This window comes from Notechis scutatus, chromosome 5, assembly GCF_049901735.1.
Source record: "Notechis scutatus isolate UNSWTSFEM ecotype Mainland chromosome 5, rNotScu1.2, whole genome shotgun sequence".
Taxonomy (NCBI): domain Eukaryota; kingdom Metazoa; phylum Chordata; class Lepidosauria; order Squamata; family Elapidae; genus Notechis; species Notechis scutatus.
This window is the reverse complement of record NC_142013.1, coordinates 35947702-35967846: the sequence shown is the minus strand read 5'-3', so window position 1 is coordinate 35967846 and position 20145 is coordinate 35947702. Positions and strand designations below refer to the sequence as shown.

The 20145-nt window shown below is 33.0% G+C and overlaps 1 protein-coding gene across 15 annotated transcripts in view; it reads right to left on the bottom strand.

Annotated features, from left to right (window-relative positions):
- PHLDB2 (pleckstrin homology like domain family B member 2) overlaps nt 1–20145 on the bottom strand; it is a 57318-nt gene that overhangs the window by 22116 nt on the left and 15057 nt on the right. For all 15 annotated transcript variants that reach the window (XM_087966545.1, XM_087966550.1, XM_087966551.1 and 12 more), the window contains 3 exons: nt 10499–10873; nt 9351–9494; nt 7966–8103 (listed from right to left, as the gene is read on the bottom strand). In XM_087966545.1, the coding sequence (XP_087822671.1) occupies nt 7966–8103; nt 9351–9494; nt 10499–10873 (657 nt within the window). The remainder of the gene's footprint in view (nt 1–7965; nt 8104–9350; nt 9495–10498; nt 10874–20145) is intronic.

The following is a 20145-nucleotide window of genomic DNA, read 5'->3' as shown; positions in this document are numbered from 1 at the left end:
TTGTAATTATACTCCCGGAGCTATCATATTATTTCTGGGGTTTTGTTCCAGATGAAGTGTTACCTTTAATGCTTTCAGGTTCAATGATACATTAGCTACGATGAAACAGAAATGGTAACATGTTAATTTCCTAATGATAGAAGGAAAATAAGGCAAAGGCTTTACAGCAGATATGTCCAACCTGCGGCCCATTGGCTGTATGTGGCCTTGAAGAGCTAGTAATGCAGTCCAACAAGATGATAAAAATATTAAAAAATAAAGAAAGTTTGTTATTTATATACATTAATTATATATTTTATATGCAACCCAAGACTATTCCTCATCACACAATGTGGCCCAGGCAAACCAGAAGGTTGGACAATCATGCTCTCCAGTGTAAAGAAAATAGGTATTAATCGCAATGACATAAAGATAACAGACAAAGAGATAAGTAGTTCTTAAGTCAGTGTATAAGCAGAAAAAAAGAGAGATCATTCAACAATAAGTGGTTGGGGCAGGAAATTCTGTTTCAGTGATCAAACATGCTGGGGAAAAATCTAGTTTAGCTGAAGGAATCCTATCCTGATCAGATAACACAAATTCTAAGCCAATTAGCTCCTGTCTCAAATATGGCAAAACATTTTTCCATATTCATGTAGATTTCTTTTACCCCAAATCAAAGCAGACTAAATGTTAATGTTACACTACTTTACAAATTTCTCATAAAATGTTTGGTTTGGTTTTGAAGAAAAAAAAAGACTACAAATGCATAAAAACGTGATATTTCATCAACAATATACCAGATGTTTTGTGTTATTCCATCAATAGATCCTTGTAGGCTTAACTTCCACTGGCAAGTAAGATTACTAAAATTGAATAGAATTATTGCACAAAATGACCAACCCTATAACTAAAGGTTTTTTTTCTGAATAATACTATGATTTTTGCAATAGGTTTGCTGATGGTGCAACTCTAATTGGAAGAATAAAATATTTTTATTTCAATCTGCTAGGTTTCTAAGAAGAGTCTTTCTTAACTTTTCACTGGGCTGCTTTATCTTTTTTCCCCAAATTTTCTCTTTTTGATCCTAAACTACATTAGGAGTCACAGAATTTCCTTGTTCATAGCTAAATCTCCCTTTCATCCTTTACTTTCATATTTCCCAAGAAAACAGGTATAGGGGCATCACAATATATCTTCATGTTCTCATATAAAGCAAGAAAAAGTTTTGGGAACAGAGAACTTCATACAAAGAAGAGGTAAGCCAATATCTCACAGCTGTCTACCAGAGTTTCACACACTTCCACAGCTGGCCTATCAATGAGAACTGTTTATTTTTATGGTATACTGAAAAGAAAAATACTCTGGAACATTCTAAATCAGCAAGAAAAAAACCATTCTCTTTCTCTGATTTATAAGAAAACTTCTATAATGTAAAGCTCATTGATTCAATATTTAATTTAAGAGTTCCTAGGACTCCATGGGATTGCCATACTGTTAAGTTTCAGTTTACATTGTAGCAGTACTGATGAACGGAAGAGCATATCAAAAACCCTGCTGAATCATACTAAAGCTCACCTTAGCCTACCTAAATGTTTTTAAGTAGGTTGATTGCACAGAATCCATGCTGATTTTAAGGTGTGTTTATCTACATGCTTAGTTACACTTCTTTGACAATTACTTCTATCAGTTTGCACATAAACAGACGTTAAGCTTACTGGCTTAATAACTTATTAGATGTTCTTGGGTCCCTTTTTAAAAAAATCCATTGCAAAGCTAGTTTTCTACAGCTACAAGTTTAAAAATTGTTTAGTCAATTTTTGTTTCATGAAAAATTAAATATCTGTATCTGTTCCACTGGCAATGAAAACTGAAATAATCTTAATCTGCTAGAATGTTACTGAGCCTTTCAAAAACAAAAAGAAATCCTATAAACTTCTCTTGGTACTTTTATGAATTCTTAGAGCTTCTTCTCATTCAAACACGTTCATTTGCCAGGGTAACAAGGAAGCTAAAGAGAAAAGTTAGCATCTTCTGTTGTTCAGTGATACTAAATACAAGGATGTCATTGAGCTCATCTTACAAGGGAAGTCATTAATTTGGAAGGTTAACAGCTGCATGTAATGGATAGACAAGGAAATATAATGCCAAATGGAAGAGCCATTTCCTATTTTTTCTTAAGACTGGAGACATGCATTTTGTTAGATCAGAATTAATGTCTTTTATACAACAGGAACACATAAAGAATAGGGGTGGTTTTTTTTTTTTTAAAAAAGGGGGCACTATCTTGAACAGACAGTGATCACTATATAAACACGAATATTGAAGATTTATTCCACTACCCTATAATACACTTACTGTATTATGTGCTACAGACAGATACAATGGGAAATTTTTTTCTGAATAAAATGTTATGGCGCACAAGACATATTTGTTTTGTAAAATAAGACTAAATTCTGTAAATTGTACAATTTCCAGCAAACTCTTCCAGAATTAAGGGGTTACTTAATAAGTATTAATTTTACATATAAAAGTGTACATTGGCCAGAATTGTATCTAGACACAAATATAATTGTTTATTGTCCTGTTTACAAAAAAAGTTATTAAAAGTTTTCATATGGATACTTGGATTTAAAACAGCAATACCTTGGAAAGATTTTTCAAAGTATTCTTTTAAAAATTCAGTAGATATATTATACAAACTTTGTAATCCACATGTATGCATGCTGTGCCTAAACAATTAATTTAATACATTTATTTTAAAACTTTGTTATAAATGGAATGTCCATAAAACAGAACAAAAGGAGGAAAAAGGAATAGACAACTGCCTAGGTCTCTTATCCCTAAAAATTAGTCACAATTTCTAGATAGTACAGAACATAATCATGTATATCCCTTCCATACATATACAATTACATTGATTATATTTGCAATATATTTTTCACAAAAGAAAATATTTATATGCCATTTTATTCCTGTCATTGGTTTCAAGCACTTTGTACTTTGTTTTTAAAAACAGCAACTTATATCTTATTATATACAAACCCCAAAATGTATTTCATTTATAAAAAAAACCATGCCTAAAATAATGCATGCAGCTATAAACACTTGTTTATAACACAAAAATCTATAACTAAAAAAATATCAGAAATCAAATAGTTTGTGATGCTAGAAGGGAGCTGGGTTATTTTCTCTAATAGTTAGGAAATCCTAGAGATATCCACATGCATAATCTAAAGGGTATAACGGAACAACTTATCTCTCTACATACCCTTTGATATCTCAAAGGAAGCCACAAGCTTAGCCAAGTATTCAATTGGGAACTGGCCCAGAACAAACCCCTGCTTCTTAGTGCTGCAGCTATCATTCTCCATTTCCTTCCCCTCTTCACAGTAGGCCTTTTTCCACCCAGATGAACATGCATGATTGAATGTAGCTATCTGTTTGCCTTCCTACTGGAACTTTGCTCTTAGGAAGATTTGAGCATCCTGACCAGGAGATAAACAGCAAAAGAGAAATGAAGCCTGCTGAAGTCCTAAGGCAGGAAGAAAGGAGAAGTCCCAATCCATCCTGAATATATATGTCCTTTTCTCTTGGACAGCTGTGACTGTATCAAATATCATCAACAAAATTCAAATCCTGCTTGGATTCCCAGCTGTGGCAGGAGCCTATAAACCCTGTCTGCTTCACATAAACAAAGCAAGGAATCTCTTTCTCTGGAGAAAATTCAACTTGAAACATCTGTTTTATTTGTCTCAGCTTATATCAAAGCTTTTTCTACTGTGAAAATAATTAATCTGTTAGGGAGGACAAAGACATATTTTACACAAGAAGCAACAAATTCCAAACTGTAAAATTTAATGTTGCAGTTTCCCAAGTATTAACATTCTGAGCTGCAAAATAGTTCTGAAAAATCTAGTCCTCCCTCTCGCAAGTCTTCAAACTTGCTTAATTTAAGAAATGTTTGTTAAGCCAGAAGTATAACTGAAAAAAACTGAACCAGCTGAACTTCAAATCCCTCAGAAATTATAAATTCCAATTAGAAAATGATTCAATACTTTCCATAAAATACCAGAATGCCAGAATTATATCCCAAATAGACCTCATTTGGACAATGCTGCAAGGCTTTGTAAAACAAGGCAATGGGCAAATATATTGGTCATAATCTTGGTCACATCGTGGCTTTACAATGAATAGTCAAGCTTGTGTAAACTAAATTGTTTCAAAGTATTAGCACAAAACAGAACAAAATATCTTCACACTGATTTCCTGATTTTTGATATTACACTTTATCTCTGGATTAATGTTGTGCCAAGATACTGCACAACAGAATAAAGGTAGAGAGGACAAGAGAAATATACCTATAACTTCACAAGCCATACTTAAGTTTATTGTCTAAACAGTCATAATATCAAACTATTGACTATTTCTAATTAAAAATAATTCATAAACCTAGATTTAAGAGTTGTAAAAAGTTTCCTTGCCTTGACAGTGTACTATAAAGACTTTAATGTTTTACAGATAAAATTGCTCATAAATGCAGTCACTTTGAAACTGCCATTAATGATAATCATGTGAAAGAGGAAGCCAGTGCAGCTGCTGATCAATTAGATGGAAATCTGGTTACGTTTTCATTCATGGCATTGCTTTTTCAGAATTTCACAAGCCCTAGAAACACATGCTTTACAACCATCATACAAATACGAAGGAGATTTCCTATCAAGCAGGTGTCCAAATCAAGACTTCATAGAGGTTCTTAACCCTTTTCCTGAACACAAGGCTATCAAATGTACAAATACAACTGCTACATTTTAATGAGCGAAAGTGTTTTATCTTTCATACGATCTAATATTTCACTCTTCATGAACATCCAATTGCTATTAAACATCACAACTTTTAAGAAAATAAGAGTTGCTTCTGGAGGAAAAAAATGGGAGATTGAAGAGGCTCTGTGAAAAAAAGAGCTGACAACCTTAAAAATTATAATAGTTAGAAGACTGTTATAAAAGAAGGGGATATAAAGTTGGTTTATTTGATCAAGGTTACAATCGATGTCTTATTATTTCTGGTAACCCTTAATGGACTTTAACTTTGACCAAAACTGAAATAACAATGCTTTATGGATTTGTTTATGGAAATAAGATCTGGGAAAAATAGACAATTTGTTGTATTTTAAGAGGACATGATAAATTACTAATATTTATATTTGTGATGCAGATTGTAAGTCACTTCTTTGTATATTTTTCTTTTTTTATTTGTACTTTTCTTTCTTCTCCATTTTATTCTTTCTTTTCTACACCGTCTGCTCTTTTTATTTTTATTTTTTAGTTTCTATTTTTATTGTTGTACCTATAATCATTAATTATAACTTTACTATAAAAAAGAAATGAAAAGCAAAACCATAAAATGGAAATAGGTAGAAATGTGATATCAGTTTCAGGATAATATTCAGTATAAATTATATAGTTTTACTACCGTGTTTTTCATATAATAAGGCCGGGTCTTATTTTTTTTGAGTCCCGAAAAAATGGCTAGGCCGTCTTTTCAGGGGTGACTTAATTCCCTCCCCTTGCATCTTCGGGCAGGCGGGCGGCAACAACTTGGATGTTGACCTTGGCGTTGGTGGGGCACTTTGTATCAGGGTCAACGCAGGCAGCACCATATCCGGGTGTGCAACAAAAGTACTTCCTAACAGCAAGCCCCCCCGCCATTCCCCCCCCCCCATTTCGCATGTTTTAATATAGGCCTTAATTTGGGGGGAGCGGCTTAATTTCATTTCATGCCTATAAAACATGCTGGAACTCCCTATTGGGGGACGCCGTATTGTTGGAGAAACAGGGTAACAAACAGTTCCAGTGAATTCAGCTGTGTTTATTTCAAGGAAGTAGACATTTTCAATCTAAAAGAAACAAATGTATACTGAAAGACTGCACTATTGTTTGGAATTAATAATTCTTTTTAGAAATTACAAAAATATAAAATAAATTACCAAAATTATTTTAGAGATCTTTCTCTACAAAAGTCCATGGGGGAAAATACTTTTACAATTTAATTGCTGAGCATAATGTTGAAAACTAACCTCTAAAGAGAAGAATAAGCAATAGGATATGACAAAATTATATTTTATTATTCACATTAAAACTTTAAATTGTCCCTGGAACTGAAATGGAAGCCAACAAGATTCATTTATCACTAATGAATGAATACAGTTCATGAGCTGTATTAAGTAACAGGGGACGGAGGAGTTAGGAGATTCAAACTAGCATATCTTCTGCCTTTACATCCTCCCACCAGTTAGTTATATGTGATGTATAGAATGGCACATGCCTCACTAACTGGAGATTAACAAACATGCCTAACTGAAGCAGAGCTATTTTTCCTGTTTTAAAAATATGCTGAAAGCCTTCAGAACAGATTTAAACATAAACATAAGCAACAATTACAAATGTAACCTTGACTCTCTAATCAGAACAGTATGGACATTCTAACGAGTTTCTAGAAGGTACAAGATAATTCAATCTCCTTTTCTATTGGTAATCCAATCTACAAAATCTATAAACCAATGCTATTGCTATGAAATTATATTGTTTCTCTCTATGAAGTGAATGGGGAAGATCCTGAAATAAAAGCTACAGTATATCAAATAAGGAACTAGTAGATTAGTATGTATCAGACCTGAATTAGGACCAGAGTAAACTTCATTGTATATGAAAGCAATTAGATTAACAGTGTTTCAATATTTGAGGGGCTGCCACAGAGATGAGGGGGTCAAGCTATTTTCTAAAGCATCTGTAGGCCAGACAAGGAATAATGTATGGAAACTGAACCTGGAAATAAGGAGAAATTTTCTGACAGTGAAAACAATCAAACAATGGAACAGCTTGCCCTCGGAAGTTGTGGGAGCGCCATCACTTGAGACTTTCAAGAAGAGATTGGACTGTCATTCGTCAGAAATGGTGTAGGGTCTCCCGCTTGGGAGGGGGTTGGACTAGATGACCTACAAAGTCCCTTCCAACTCTGATTATCTGTTATCTGTTAGATTGTACAACATTTGATATATAATTACTTAATCCTATTTGTAAAAATTAGGAGAGGGGCCAATAACATTCTAACTGCATATCTCTTTAACCCTAAAATAATCCATTAAAATTTAATAATACCCTATATTTCTTTTTCCTCCCAAGGTACTGTAGGTAGTACAATTAACAGCCATATATGATATAATGACCCTATAAAATACATCCAGTGTTTTCATATTTTTTCTCTTCTTCAAGTTTACAAATATTTAATTGTAAACAGTTAAACAGCTGATGCTCATTTATCACTTACATTGTAGGAGTTTTCCCTGTTTACATACTGTAACTAGTATTACATTATTGCCAGAATAATGGCTATATGAATATATCACACGTATAATTAATGTGCATCACTTAGAAATAGAAATAAGTAGTACAAGGTAGCTATTTAAAAACATTGGGTCCAATCCTATTGCTTAGTGCAGGAATTCCATCTAATCAGCTCCATCAGATGTTTCTGTCTGAAATGCTAAATGGTTATGACAAAGTCTCCTAAAGTATAAGATTGTTAAATAATTGGCTAGAGAATGCAAAATAAACTATTTAATGCATATATGTTCATTATGAGAGAGAGAGACAGAGAGAATTGATACAAATATGAAATGTATATATTTTAAGATGTATTAAATTAAAAAATTTCTTTCATTCTTATATAATTATAAAAGTATTGAATTTTTATAATTCAACATACTATTTATTTTCTTAATTATCTGATATCAGTATCAATTTATACTTCTATTTTATTTTCCACAAACTTGGAAAATAAGCAATTGTCTTTTAATAAGTTGCAATACCTTTTTTCCTGCCTTTAATTTTAAACAATGTATTCTTCCTTTAATTTTAAGCAATGGTATCTTCTCTCTAAAATTCCAACACCTTGGGAAAAATGTGATATCATCCACTTATTTACCTTGGCCTTTTCACCAATGACATTTCTCTCCAACTCTGCTATCTTCCTGTTCAAATGATCTACTATTTCCTTCTCCTTGAGCAGTTCAGCTGTTTCAGATTTCTGCTCTGCTTCCAATAGGGCACATTCCATATCCATCTAAGAACATAAAAAAATTTCTCAACCTCAATCTCCTTCATAAAGTAATTCCAACATACAGTATATCTTGAAAGTTTACTTACATATGATATACATTTGAATACAAACACTGTCCTTAGAAAGAAACAATGGTTTAAATAGATAAGCATACCTAAACAAACAGAAAATGATGCAAAATATTGAATGCATAAATCAACTACAACAAGCTTATTTTCACAAAATGTCTAGCTCTTTTGGCTTGTAGTTTAAGAACTTCCTTGTGACAAATCATTGCACTGGCACATTGGAGGAAAAATAAGATTGCAAGAAAATAAAATGGAAATGTATATAATTTGGCTGAAATTAGTAGGAATGTATTGAGAGGATTCTTTACAAATAGCATTTAGACTTATATGCCACTGCATAATGCTTTACAGCACTCTCTAAGCAGTTTATAGAGTCAGCATATTGCCCCTCACAATCTCGGTCCTCATATTACCAACCTCAGAAGGCTGGAAGTCTGTGTCAACCTTGAACTGATGAGGATTGAACTCCTGATAGTGAGCTGAATTAGCCTGCAATACTGCATTCTGACCACTGCATCATCACAGCTCACGTCTTTGAATGCTCTGGGCTTTCAGAAGTACAATTTACTGAACATCATATAGTATCCAGAGCAATTGTTATATTGGGTATCACTGCCAGCAGTAATCAATTCAAATTGATTATCTATCTGCAATATTCTTATATTTACAAAATGTAAGTACAACATATTGTAATATTCTGCCAGACTAATCATCACAGATATAATTCTTTAAAGATGTAGTACAGAATAAATCCCAACAAATTATTTATTTATTCAATTAATTAATTTGTATGCTGCTCATCTCTACAGGAAAGAACTCTGGGATTCTTAAATTAAGTCCTAATTTACCAGTATCCAATTTACAGTCTAGATTATAATTACTAAATCTAATTATCCTATTCTATCTTAGTTTTGCATCTGAATTATATTAATGTCTAGGACTAATTCCATGTAGGAAAGTGCTAAAAGAGTTAGCTAATATTGTAAGTGAAGTTAAAAGGTATAATTATTTCTTTCTTCCTTCACTTTATTTGTGGTCATGAAATGTTTTTTTTTTATGAGAAATACCATTTTAATTATCTGTATAAATGTCTTGAAACTAAGTATGAATTCCAGAACAAGAATTTATAGCATATTTAAAAATGAAAATCCATCATTCAGAAATAAAAAAGAGATCTTATACCTCTCTGGAGGATTCATCCATCTGATCATTTAAGTCTTTGATCTTTTGTTCAAGTTCTTCCAGGTTATTTAGTATTATAATGCGCTGTTCTTCCATTTGATTAAGTTCTGATGTTATTTGTTCATTGCTTATGCATTCTGGTGACTGTAACAAATCAACAATTGCCTTTTTTAAAAGAAGAGCTTTTAAAGGAAGAACATGTCTTATCATTTTTCTTTCTTTTCTTAAAAACAACTAAAAATTAATAATAATAACTTAATAATTAAGTAATCTGTTATAGTACATTCTAGAATAATCATTCATTTTCATATATTTTTTTCTATAAACAAAATAAGCACAAACACAAAAAGCACGCAGAAAGCATAATTATTGTTAAATTATTTCAAAGTTTGGTACGAAAGTTCTTGAAAGTGTAATTCTATAAATCCTATTTAGCATGTTTCCTACAATGTTTTGGTTAAAGGAATCAGGCTTGAAAGTAGGAGGCAATGAGTTCTAGCTCCACCTTAGGCAATTGTGCAACCTTGATTACACAGTCACATTCTCTCAGCCTAGGAATAAGGCAACAAACAGCAAACTACTTCCAAAAATCTTGCCAAAAAAACCCTTATCCAGACAGTCATCAAGACTCAACACAGATTCGAACAGGAAAAAAAGAAAGGAAGAAAAGATATATTCTCCCTTTGAGATATGTTTTTTCCCTTACTGATAACATCTCTTGGTCATTTTATCTATAAGTTTTAAAGATAGTCTGTTTGAACTAGATGTCTACATATGAAATTAAAATGCTGCCCTCTTTACTTTTGACTACTGATATAACTGCAATCTGTGTGATTATGCCTATGATTCCTTCCTGTCATATCAAAGGAAGATACATTTTTTGGAAAGCAGTTTTTGCTGAAAAGACACCACACCTGAAAATTACAGCTTTCTTTTGTGTATTGGTAATGATAATCAATCACAAACTACACTGCAATCTGTTTCTGCCTCCAGAAAAGAATTGTCTTTCCCTCTCCCACCCAGCCTCCACAAAAAGAGTCTTTGGAACAGTCCTAAAAAGAAAAAAGTAAGTATGTCTGGAATTTGCAAAATATACCAACAGTTAAAATATATTTATGAACCTTCCACCAGAAAAGTATTATATTTACCTTTGACATAATGCTTAGATAGGGAGATTCAGTGACATCCTTAAGGAAAGCAGAAGATAAAGGTGAACTGGTCCTGTTGCCATTTAAATGTTTATTTGTTCCTCTTGAAGAAAAGAAACCCATAGCATTTTGTCCAAGATCATTGAATTCAGAGAAATCAGAATCTTCAGCTGGAAGCTGCAAATGATCTCTGAATCTTGAGTCTGCTATTATCTGAGAATCTTCAAAGACCGAATCTTCATCAGACAACTGGAGTTTTTCAAGTTCTTTATTAATTTTCTGAACATCAGCTACGGTAGTGACTGTGGCAGGTTCATTGTCAGTCTTGGAATATTCTGCACATAGATTAAGAATGGTTTCTAGTCTCTGGCGCTCCTAATATCGAAACAAATAATTAAAAATAGAATATATATCACAGTTTCACATATTTTGTGGGCATCATAATTTTTTTTCAGGCATGTCAATCAAACTTTATTCTAAACTATGAACATTTATATTAAATATATAGATTAAAGGAGAACTTCAGTATTTAGAAATTCAGAATCAAAATCCAATGAATAATCAGAATGGCACCATCAGTGAAAATTGGCTAGCACTTTACCATTCAATCACAAGGCCTTAAGAAAGGCAATTTCTCATAAAACTCATAAAATCAGAAACTGAATATAATTTGCGGTTGAAGGCATTCAAGAGTCACCTTGAACTATGAGATGGGCAGCAAATAATTGATAGACAGACAGACAGATACAATTTTGTACAAAATTTACAGTGAAATGATGGCTTTCATTTTCTTGTAGTGTGTAAAACTGAAGACATTTCTCAACATAAAAAAGAAATACAAAAGAAAGAAAAAAAGCCTATCTCATGGCATCCAAGGAAATAACAAAGACTATCTCTTCCAAGTCCACAATAAACCCTGAGCATTAACTAAAAGTCAAGACTATTCAAGGAAATAACTAGTTTTACTATGCTGACTATTGATTTTGCTTTGAACTTCTGTGTCTGCTGTTGTCTTCCCTTGCTTTCCCCATATTTCTTTTTCCAATGAGATCTTTTGAAGGACCACATCTCCCCAGCCCACCAGAGCAGGAAGAAAACGGTATGTTAGAGGCCCATCCATTATAGCGGCAAAACTTGTAGGACCAAGGAAAAGTCCTTCTCTATGGTGCTTGCTTCCCTTTGGAATATCATTCTCCCAATGACTGAATTACATAACGAAGTTACTTAACAAAGTAAAACCTTGTTACTTTTCGGGAAGACCTTGAATATGTGGTTTTGTCAGCAGATCTGGGGACCCTTCACTGATACAGAGTCAATCAAGTGGCTGGAGTGAGTATGGAAAGGAAATTTTACACTTTGATATTTTAATGTTGTAAATAACCCAGAGTCAACGTGTGTGAATTGCGTGGCCTATAAATTTGTTTAAAATAAATAAATTTCTATAGCTTCAGCTTCACTGCTTTAATACGGGAATGTATCATTAGATAATACTCTAATGAGTATTATCTAATGCAAGCTTGGATAGTTACACTTTTGTATTTCAAGCCTGCAATAAGCTTTGTTCTATATTTCTATTGGTGGCTACCTACAAATAAAGAAGCCTTCAAAGATTATGTCTTTCATGCGGACTTCCGGTTTGTCGGCTTCGGCAGCGGCAGGGATTCATGATCCTGCGCGATCCCTGTTGCGCTAGCCGTCTTGGTGCCTCCGATCCGGACGGGTTTGGAGGCTAAGGTTGCCCCGTAGAGGCAGCCGAAGATAGAAGGGATCCGGACAGGGGGTTGGGGTTTTCGCAGACCCCTTCCCCACCCGGCTTAACCCTCTTTTCTCAAGGCGGTGGAGCGGCGGTCAGCAATGGCCACCACAAAGAAGCTGACAGCTGGACAAGATTGTGCTGGAGGAAGGAGAAAGTTCTGAAGCGAAAGTTTTTTGGCTGAACTGGGACTATAAGATACAAGTAATATCCTGAAAATCCTGATTTTTTGAAAGATACTTTGTTTCCAGAAGAGATTTACAAGCGGCGAGTGAAAGTGCTTAAAGAGAAAGTTTACTCTCCTTCCACATGGATTTAACAAATGGATATTGAAAATCCTGCTATTTTACAGAAGGTAAAAATTTAAAGCTTTCTGTTATAAGTGGGAAGGGAGAGGACAAAAGGAAAAATTTTATTAAGATTTTGTTGGAAGAGATGCCTGGAAGATTTTGAGATTGGAAGTTAATTGCAATAAGACTTTAAAATACAGATTGGGTTTTTTTTTCCCTTGCCAATTGATATTACCCCAGGAAGAAAAAGTGTGAAGAACTTTGTGCTCTGTTTGGATTGTTTGATGACTTTGGGATTTTGGGGAATTGTTTCAAGCTTTGAATTATCTTGGTTGTTTTAAGAAGAAGAAGAAGAGAAAAAAGAAGAAGAAAAGGTTTATAATGGCTTTATCTGTTGAGGAACTGAGAGAGGAATATGGTAAAATAAAAAAAGAAGGTAAAGACGGTGTGAGAGAAATTTTTCGCTTTTTAGAAATGGCGCTTGCCACTTATCAACAAACACAACAATTAGAGGAGGAGGAGGAGGAGGAGGAGGAGGAGGAGGAGGAGGAGGAGGAGGAGGAGGAGGAGGAGGAGGTGGTGGAGGAGAAGAAGAAGAAGAAGAAGAAGAAGAAGAAGAAGAAGAAGAAGAAGCCATCTTTAACGAGTCTACAAAGTTGATTAAGAAAGGAAGGAGAAAGAGAGGAAGGAAAAAGGACATAAGACTTAAAAAAACATCCAAGAAAGAGAAAAATAAGATGCAAAATCAATACAATGTTAGAAAGCAAAAGAAAAGAGAAATACAACAGAGAGGGGAAGCTAAGGGGGGTAAAAAGACCAGATGGGATAAGATAGGAAGGAAGAAGGGGGGGAAAAGCCACAAAGGTATGAAACAAGATGTGAAAAAGAAATCTTTTTTTAGGGATAATGGGTAATGCATAACTTTGTTTTAAAATGTTTCTGCAAGGTACATAACATAGTACTGTAGTATTTGTATTAGAAATAGAAAATTAGAATTTTATAAGACTTAAGTAAAGATTAAAACATTAAAGGTTTAATAATGATAGATTTTAAGATTTAATAAAATATTAAAAGGAATGTTTAAAATATTTAGTTTAAGTATAGAGTTTAATTGACTATTGTGTGGATGTTTGTATGAACTTATTATTATGGTATTTGTTTTTGAAATAGATAATTGGAATGTTATGAGATTTAATGTTTAATTATATATTTAATTACTTTATGGATTTACTATTTTAGTAAGTAGAATGTACTAAGCAGAATTAGATAGGGAACTAGGTGTTACCTTAAATGTTAATTTAGGGGAGCGATGGAAAGGCATCATACTTCGATTAGTGATTTCAGGAGAAATCTTTTTTTTCTAATATGAATGAGATAAATGGATAATTGGAAAATAATGGACAAAAGATACAAATATAATGATTTAAATTAAGATGAAATAAATAAAATAGAATTAAGAAGAGTGGAAAGCGGGGAGAAGTTATAATGAAGATATAGAAGGGTAAATAAGATAGGTAATGGCATATAAGTTGAACATGGATTTAATTGAAGTCCATACAAAGAGAGGTAACCCGGGGCCAAGCTACTTTTTAAAAAGAAGTTTTATGTTTTTGCGTTTTGTGTGTGTATGTTTGATTGAGATTTAATAAAACCTTGGGAGAAAGCGAGAAGAATAATTGTAAACAAGGCAGAGGGAAATATGAATATGATGAGTATAAAATGGATAAATATAGAAGAAATGTAATTGAATAAGAGCAAAGAGAAATAATGAGAAATTTGCTAAAAAATATTTAAGTGGAAATGGGATATATTAGAATTATATTGTATAAAACAATGTTTTATCTGCTTTGTAAAAATTTATAATGGAAAGAGGTTTAATGTCTTTAATGTCTAATGATGCTTTGTTTGCCTTTAAAATTAATAAAATTTGTTTAAAAAAAAAAGATTATGTCTTTCATAAGTCTTCTGCATGTAAGACATATTTTTTTAAAGAAAAAGTATAGATAATTTTAAAAAAAGCAATATCCTTATACTCTACCCCTTGGAATTTCTTGAGTTTCCATAATTGGTCTAAAAGCAATTAAGACGATGGTAAAAATATTAGCATAAACAAACATAAACAGCAAACTGTATGATAATTTCACTTTACTAACATCTTACTGAATTGCTGATTCATACCTATTGAGAAAGTCTAGTCTATTTTACAACATAACAATATTACAAAATCTATTGCTAACTCAAGAGTTTTCTATCTTTAAGTGAAATATGTCACAATTTTAAGACAATGTATGTTTCAATCTATAAGCTAAGGTACCTTAGAAGATTACTCTGCATTAAAAAGCAGTAACAATGAACACAAATACTGAGAAACCTCATTTGAAGATACATATTCTTCATAGTATTTTATAGTGGTGTTCATTTCTCAAGAAAACCCAAAACAATAAATTCAAATTCTGCTTTTCTTAAGTGCAAAGGTAAGAGAAAGCAAAGATATAGACATTAGATGTAATCAAAGCCTTTGTTTAATTACTTAGAAAAGCCTGTTGAATTCAAAGGGTATAATCCTAAATAAATGCACAAATAAGTACTGAAGCCTGGTTAACCCTTTGTTTTAGCAGGAATTGGAGAGTGTCAAGTTCAATAATCATGTTTGCATATCCATGAAATTAATGCAGAAACTTCTTTATTGCAAGAAAAACTAGTCTCTTAACTATCCAATTCACAGTTAATTTTTAAATCTGCCTAACCTATGTAGAAAAGCTCAAATGTGGCATTAAAAATTAAGTGTATACTTTTAAATTATCCCTTAATTTAAATTCCCTTCCTTCCTCTTTTCAAACAAAACATTAAATTAGGAAGACAAAATGACAATGAAATCCTTGCACCTTAAAACTCTTTTCTTCCCTCAAAGCATTTTCACCGTAAGCCTTCAGCTCTCTCTTCTTTTGCTTAAACAGTGTTTGTTCTCTTCCTCTTAAACCTGAGTCCTTGGAGTACCCAACCCATTTCTGAAAGCTCCGTCTGACTGCTGGCCAGGAACACCAACATTCAGCCATTACTTGCTGACTTTAATGCTACCTTCACTGCAGTAATTAAGAATTGAAATAAACAGTGCTTCCTCTCTGAGCCAACCCGCACGTATAGTGACAGGATATGTTCAATTTGGTCTCTTTTTCCCCACTCACCCTTTAGAATGCAGGATGTATCAAATAGTAGCCCACACACAAATATTTTCCCCTGCCCAGTTCCAAATGAATGCAGCCGAGGTGTAGTTTGACAACGATATGTACCAAACTCTTACTTTTGGACAGAATGCTATCTTGGCATTATACATATTTCTATTCTTTGAGAGGAAAAAAAATCTACCATTACCAGCAGTTAAAAACACAAATTGGTAAAAGGAAGTTTCTTCTCTCTGTCTCTTGCAGAGAGACACAGAGAATGAACATACACACACACTCTCTCTCTCTCTCTCACACACACACACAGAACTGAACATAGTAAGAAATGACAAATTCTTGCTGCTTACCCCATTTTTACAAAAATGCTTCTACCTTTAAGCAAGAAATATACCTCCCTTGGCTTTGATCACTACTACACTGGTAATTGGGTAACATGTTACATTACATCATTTCTATTTCAAAGTGCACAACGTGATATCAGAGAACTTATGTTCAGGAAATTCTTTGGGCTGCTATTTTGTGGCATCTATTTTCACCACAGGACTCCAGCTATTCCTTATTTCACTGCACTTTCATTCTACAAATGTACAGTAAACTGTGTTTTTCAAGCCAATTCAAATATATGTGTGTGTATGTGTGTGTGTGTAAATACATAACCAACAGTTTATCTTTATGTAAAGTATTGTATTTTAAAATACAGATAGCTGACCTGAGTGGTTGGTCACCACTCAGTTTCTTGTTTTCAATAAAAGTGATAGGAAAATAACTTTCAAATAATAGAGTCAAATATGAGAGATGTACTCCAACAGAATTTTAAGCCCCTTTTTCTTTTTTATTAATAGAATCATAAAATATTGGAAAGGACCATTGGGAAAAATCATATCAGTAAAAGCTATTTAACAATTAAAATTACCTTGGGACCTTGGATCATCTAATTCAATTATCTTTCAGTGAAATCCATTCTTTCAACCTTCTGCTAAATGGTCATCCTATTTAAACAACCTCAAGATAATTTTTCACTGTTAAATCATCAATGTGAAGATAGCTATTGTTTCCTCAGAGTCTTATTTGCCAGCCAAAATAAACTCCAAACCTGCAATCATTACTTTATTATTATTATTCCATGCCACTTACCATCCTGGATGCTGTCCTCTGACATTCTGAAAGTGTGTTGTCAAAAGTGGACACAGCTGTCTGGATTATTACAATAATGTAATACACAATAAAATTACATGGCTGCTATCACATGGTACCTATTTAAAAATCCCAACTGTCCTACATATACCTATCCTGATAACTGACTGCAACTTCTTATTATATATTAACAAATATCACTGGTTTCTTTGATTTTAAGATTCTAGGCAGTTAAGAAAACTAGGTAATAATGATACATCCATAAGCTCGATATACATATACAGTTAAAGTCATTGTGCAATAACATTTTGTTAAAAATTGTTTAATAGTCACTATTCTTACTGAGATACAGAAGAACATATTTCTATAAGTTATGTAATAAATACATAACTTTACTAATGAAAAGAAATATATTTTTCCCTTTAAAAAAGCATCTTAAGGAATATGGAATTAATACATACATTCTACACGCTTATACACACATACACATACACATGGCCACCAGAATATTAAAGGATTACTGGACTAGAATGTAAGTATATTGACTCATCTATAGTTTATTCATTGCTGTGTATGAAATAAATGAAACCAAATATCTATGTGACTATATGAATGAAAATCAAATATTTTTAATTTAAGTCTACCATCTAGAGGTAAAAGTGTGAATTTCTTTAAAAAACTGAATATGAAATTCTCAGCTTAGGCACTAGAGGCAAAGTTATCAAACTCTCTTGTTCTCTTTTTCTCCAGTAACCAAAAGTTACTGCTTTTCTGCAGAAGCACTTGTTTAATTTCAACCCTCCAGCACTGGATATGAAAACCAGAACTGAAATGCATTTACTAATAAATAGTTATTCTGTAACAAATTGAAAAAATGTTATTTACTGAGAAATATGTTTATTCAAGGTTTTTAAGTATAGATACTGATTCACCTTTGACATATAACTAGTTATTTACCTGCTTTACTAGAAATGGCCTTTGTAGTTTAGTTCAGAGAAAACAGAACCAGAAAAATAACTTAGCACTCAAGTGTTTGCTTTCATATTAATATTCTTTCTTTCTTTCTTTCTTTCTTTCTTTCTTTCTTTCTTTCTTTCTTTCTTTCTTTCTTTCTTTCTTTCTCTCTCTCTCTCTCTCTCTCTCTCTCTCTCTCTTTCTTTCCTTCCTTCCTTCCTTTCTTTCTTTCTTTCTCAGCCTGACAAAATTTGATTCAGAATTTTCACATATTTCAAACATTTAAAATATGTATGTAATACTGCTTGCCTAGCTCCAGGGTATTGAAAGTTGAGTCAGGGAAACATTAAATGTCACATGCAGAAAACTCTTAAATTCTTATTCTTTCCAGTGGTCTGCATTTTTACAGCACAAATAGACCCAGTCAGTGAATAAGTGTGGGTGTTTGTGTATCTGTCTGTCTGTCCATCTCTCTCTTTCCATCCATCTTTCATTTGCTGCAGATGCCTCTTATAAAGTCAGATCACAGTGAGTTTAATGAGGTTTATTCCCAGACAAATCTTACTATTTTTCATATCTCTATGTTTTTTGAAGATGCTTATTTTTTCTCCTCTAAAAATATTTTTTCCACTCAACTGCTTGCCTATCTGGATATTCACCACTGTTAATTTTAAATTTAGAATTTTAAAATCAGAATTTGGAATATAGAATGTATATTTTTTTTTTCAAAGGAATAAAATGTCAAATTGACTTCAATTCAATAGAATTTGGGTTTTCCTTTGTTCTGATTACTCTTCTCCAAGCACAGCTGAATCAAAAAGTTGGTTGTAGCACTGCAACCAACTGTTCTAACTAAATCACAACCTCAAGAAGCTTCTTGAAAGGACAACTGAACTAGTACAAGTGAGTTGACCTTCAAAACATTTATCAATTAGATGCATTATTCTACTTGTGAATGCCTCCACAATGTTTGAATGCACAGGATGCTAAAAGAGAAAACCAATCAAGTGGGAGGAAATTCCTTTATATATAAACATGCACTCACTTTAACTTTTTAACATGTTTCAAAGCAAATGAACTCATATCCTGTTCAGAAAAACAAAACTATTTGTACAAAGGAAACAGCTGTCAAATAAATTGGAATTTTTTTTTGTCCTGTCTCTAAACAGAAAATGATTTCTTTCAGCCTTTATAAAGGTATAATGGAAGAAGTCATCAGAATAATTCATTGCATATTTTTCTTCTTAATTTTTACACTAACATCAAGAGCCTTTAACAATATAGGAATATTTCAGATTACTTTTAGGGTTTTAGGACATCTTTCTCAAAAGATATATTTTGCTTCTGCTTTTCCTATTTTTCAAGCATTTATTTATTTATTTATATCCCACCTTCATTATTTTATAAATAAGGCAATGAATATATCTAACACACCGTAACCTCCTATTTTTCCCTAACAACAATCCTGTGAGTATCAGATTAATTGTTGCAAATGATTGTATGCAATTCAAAAGGCATGCATTTTTCCATTTTCATCAATGGCCGTCAAGCCCTGAAATCTGAATAATAAATTAAAATAAAAATATTTTATGATAATAAAATAGAATCTCATATAGTTTCCATATATTTCATCAATCTTGCTTAAGAAATCATGCAAAAATATCAAACTCTTATGCAATTTCATAAGATGTTCAAAAGACATATTTTTGGAGGGAATTAAATTTGTAAATTTAATTTTAATTTTAAAATTCTGTTCTATACTGTACCCACTCAATCCCCAGTATACTATATGACCAAAACATATGGTCTTTATCCCAAAAAGACTATCCATCACTGTTTAAAGTAGCCCCATCAAGCATATGATAAAAATGTAATGAAAGAGCATTAATTTGTTATTAAATATTTTAAAATTTGTTATAATACAGTGTGAAATAAATCATTCTGCCTCTTCTATGCCCCTCCTTTGAGGGGAAATAAAAGTAACATAATCAGTTTTGGGTAATATATATATTGACTAAAGAAAGTATATTGGGGCTTCCGGTTTGAGCTTCTTCAGCGACAGACCAAAACCTCATCTCTGCGAGGCTTCGATCCGTGCTTGCCGCTGGAGCGCCCCGAGCCTGCTGGTTTCGGGGTTAAGCCACCCCATAGAGGTGGTAAAGAGGGGGGAGACTGCCAGCAGGGTTGAGGAGAGCCGCATCTCTCCTCCCCAGCTGGCCATTACTCCCTTTCCCGAAGGCGGTTGCAGCAGTGGTCAGAAATGGCCACCACACAGAAGAACTCGACCGGAAAAGAATGTGCAGGAGGAAGATAAGAAGAGAAAGTTTTGGTTGA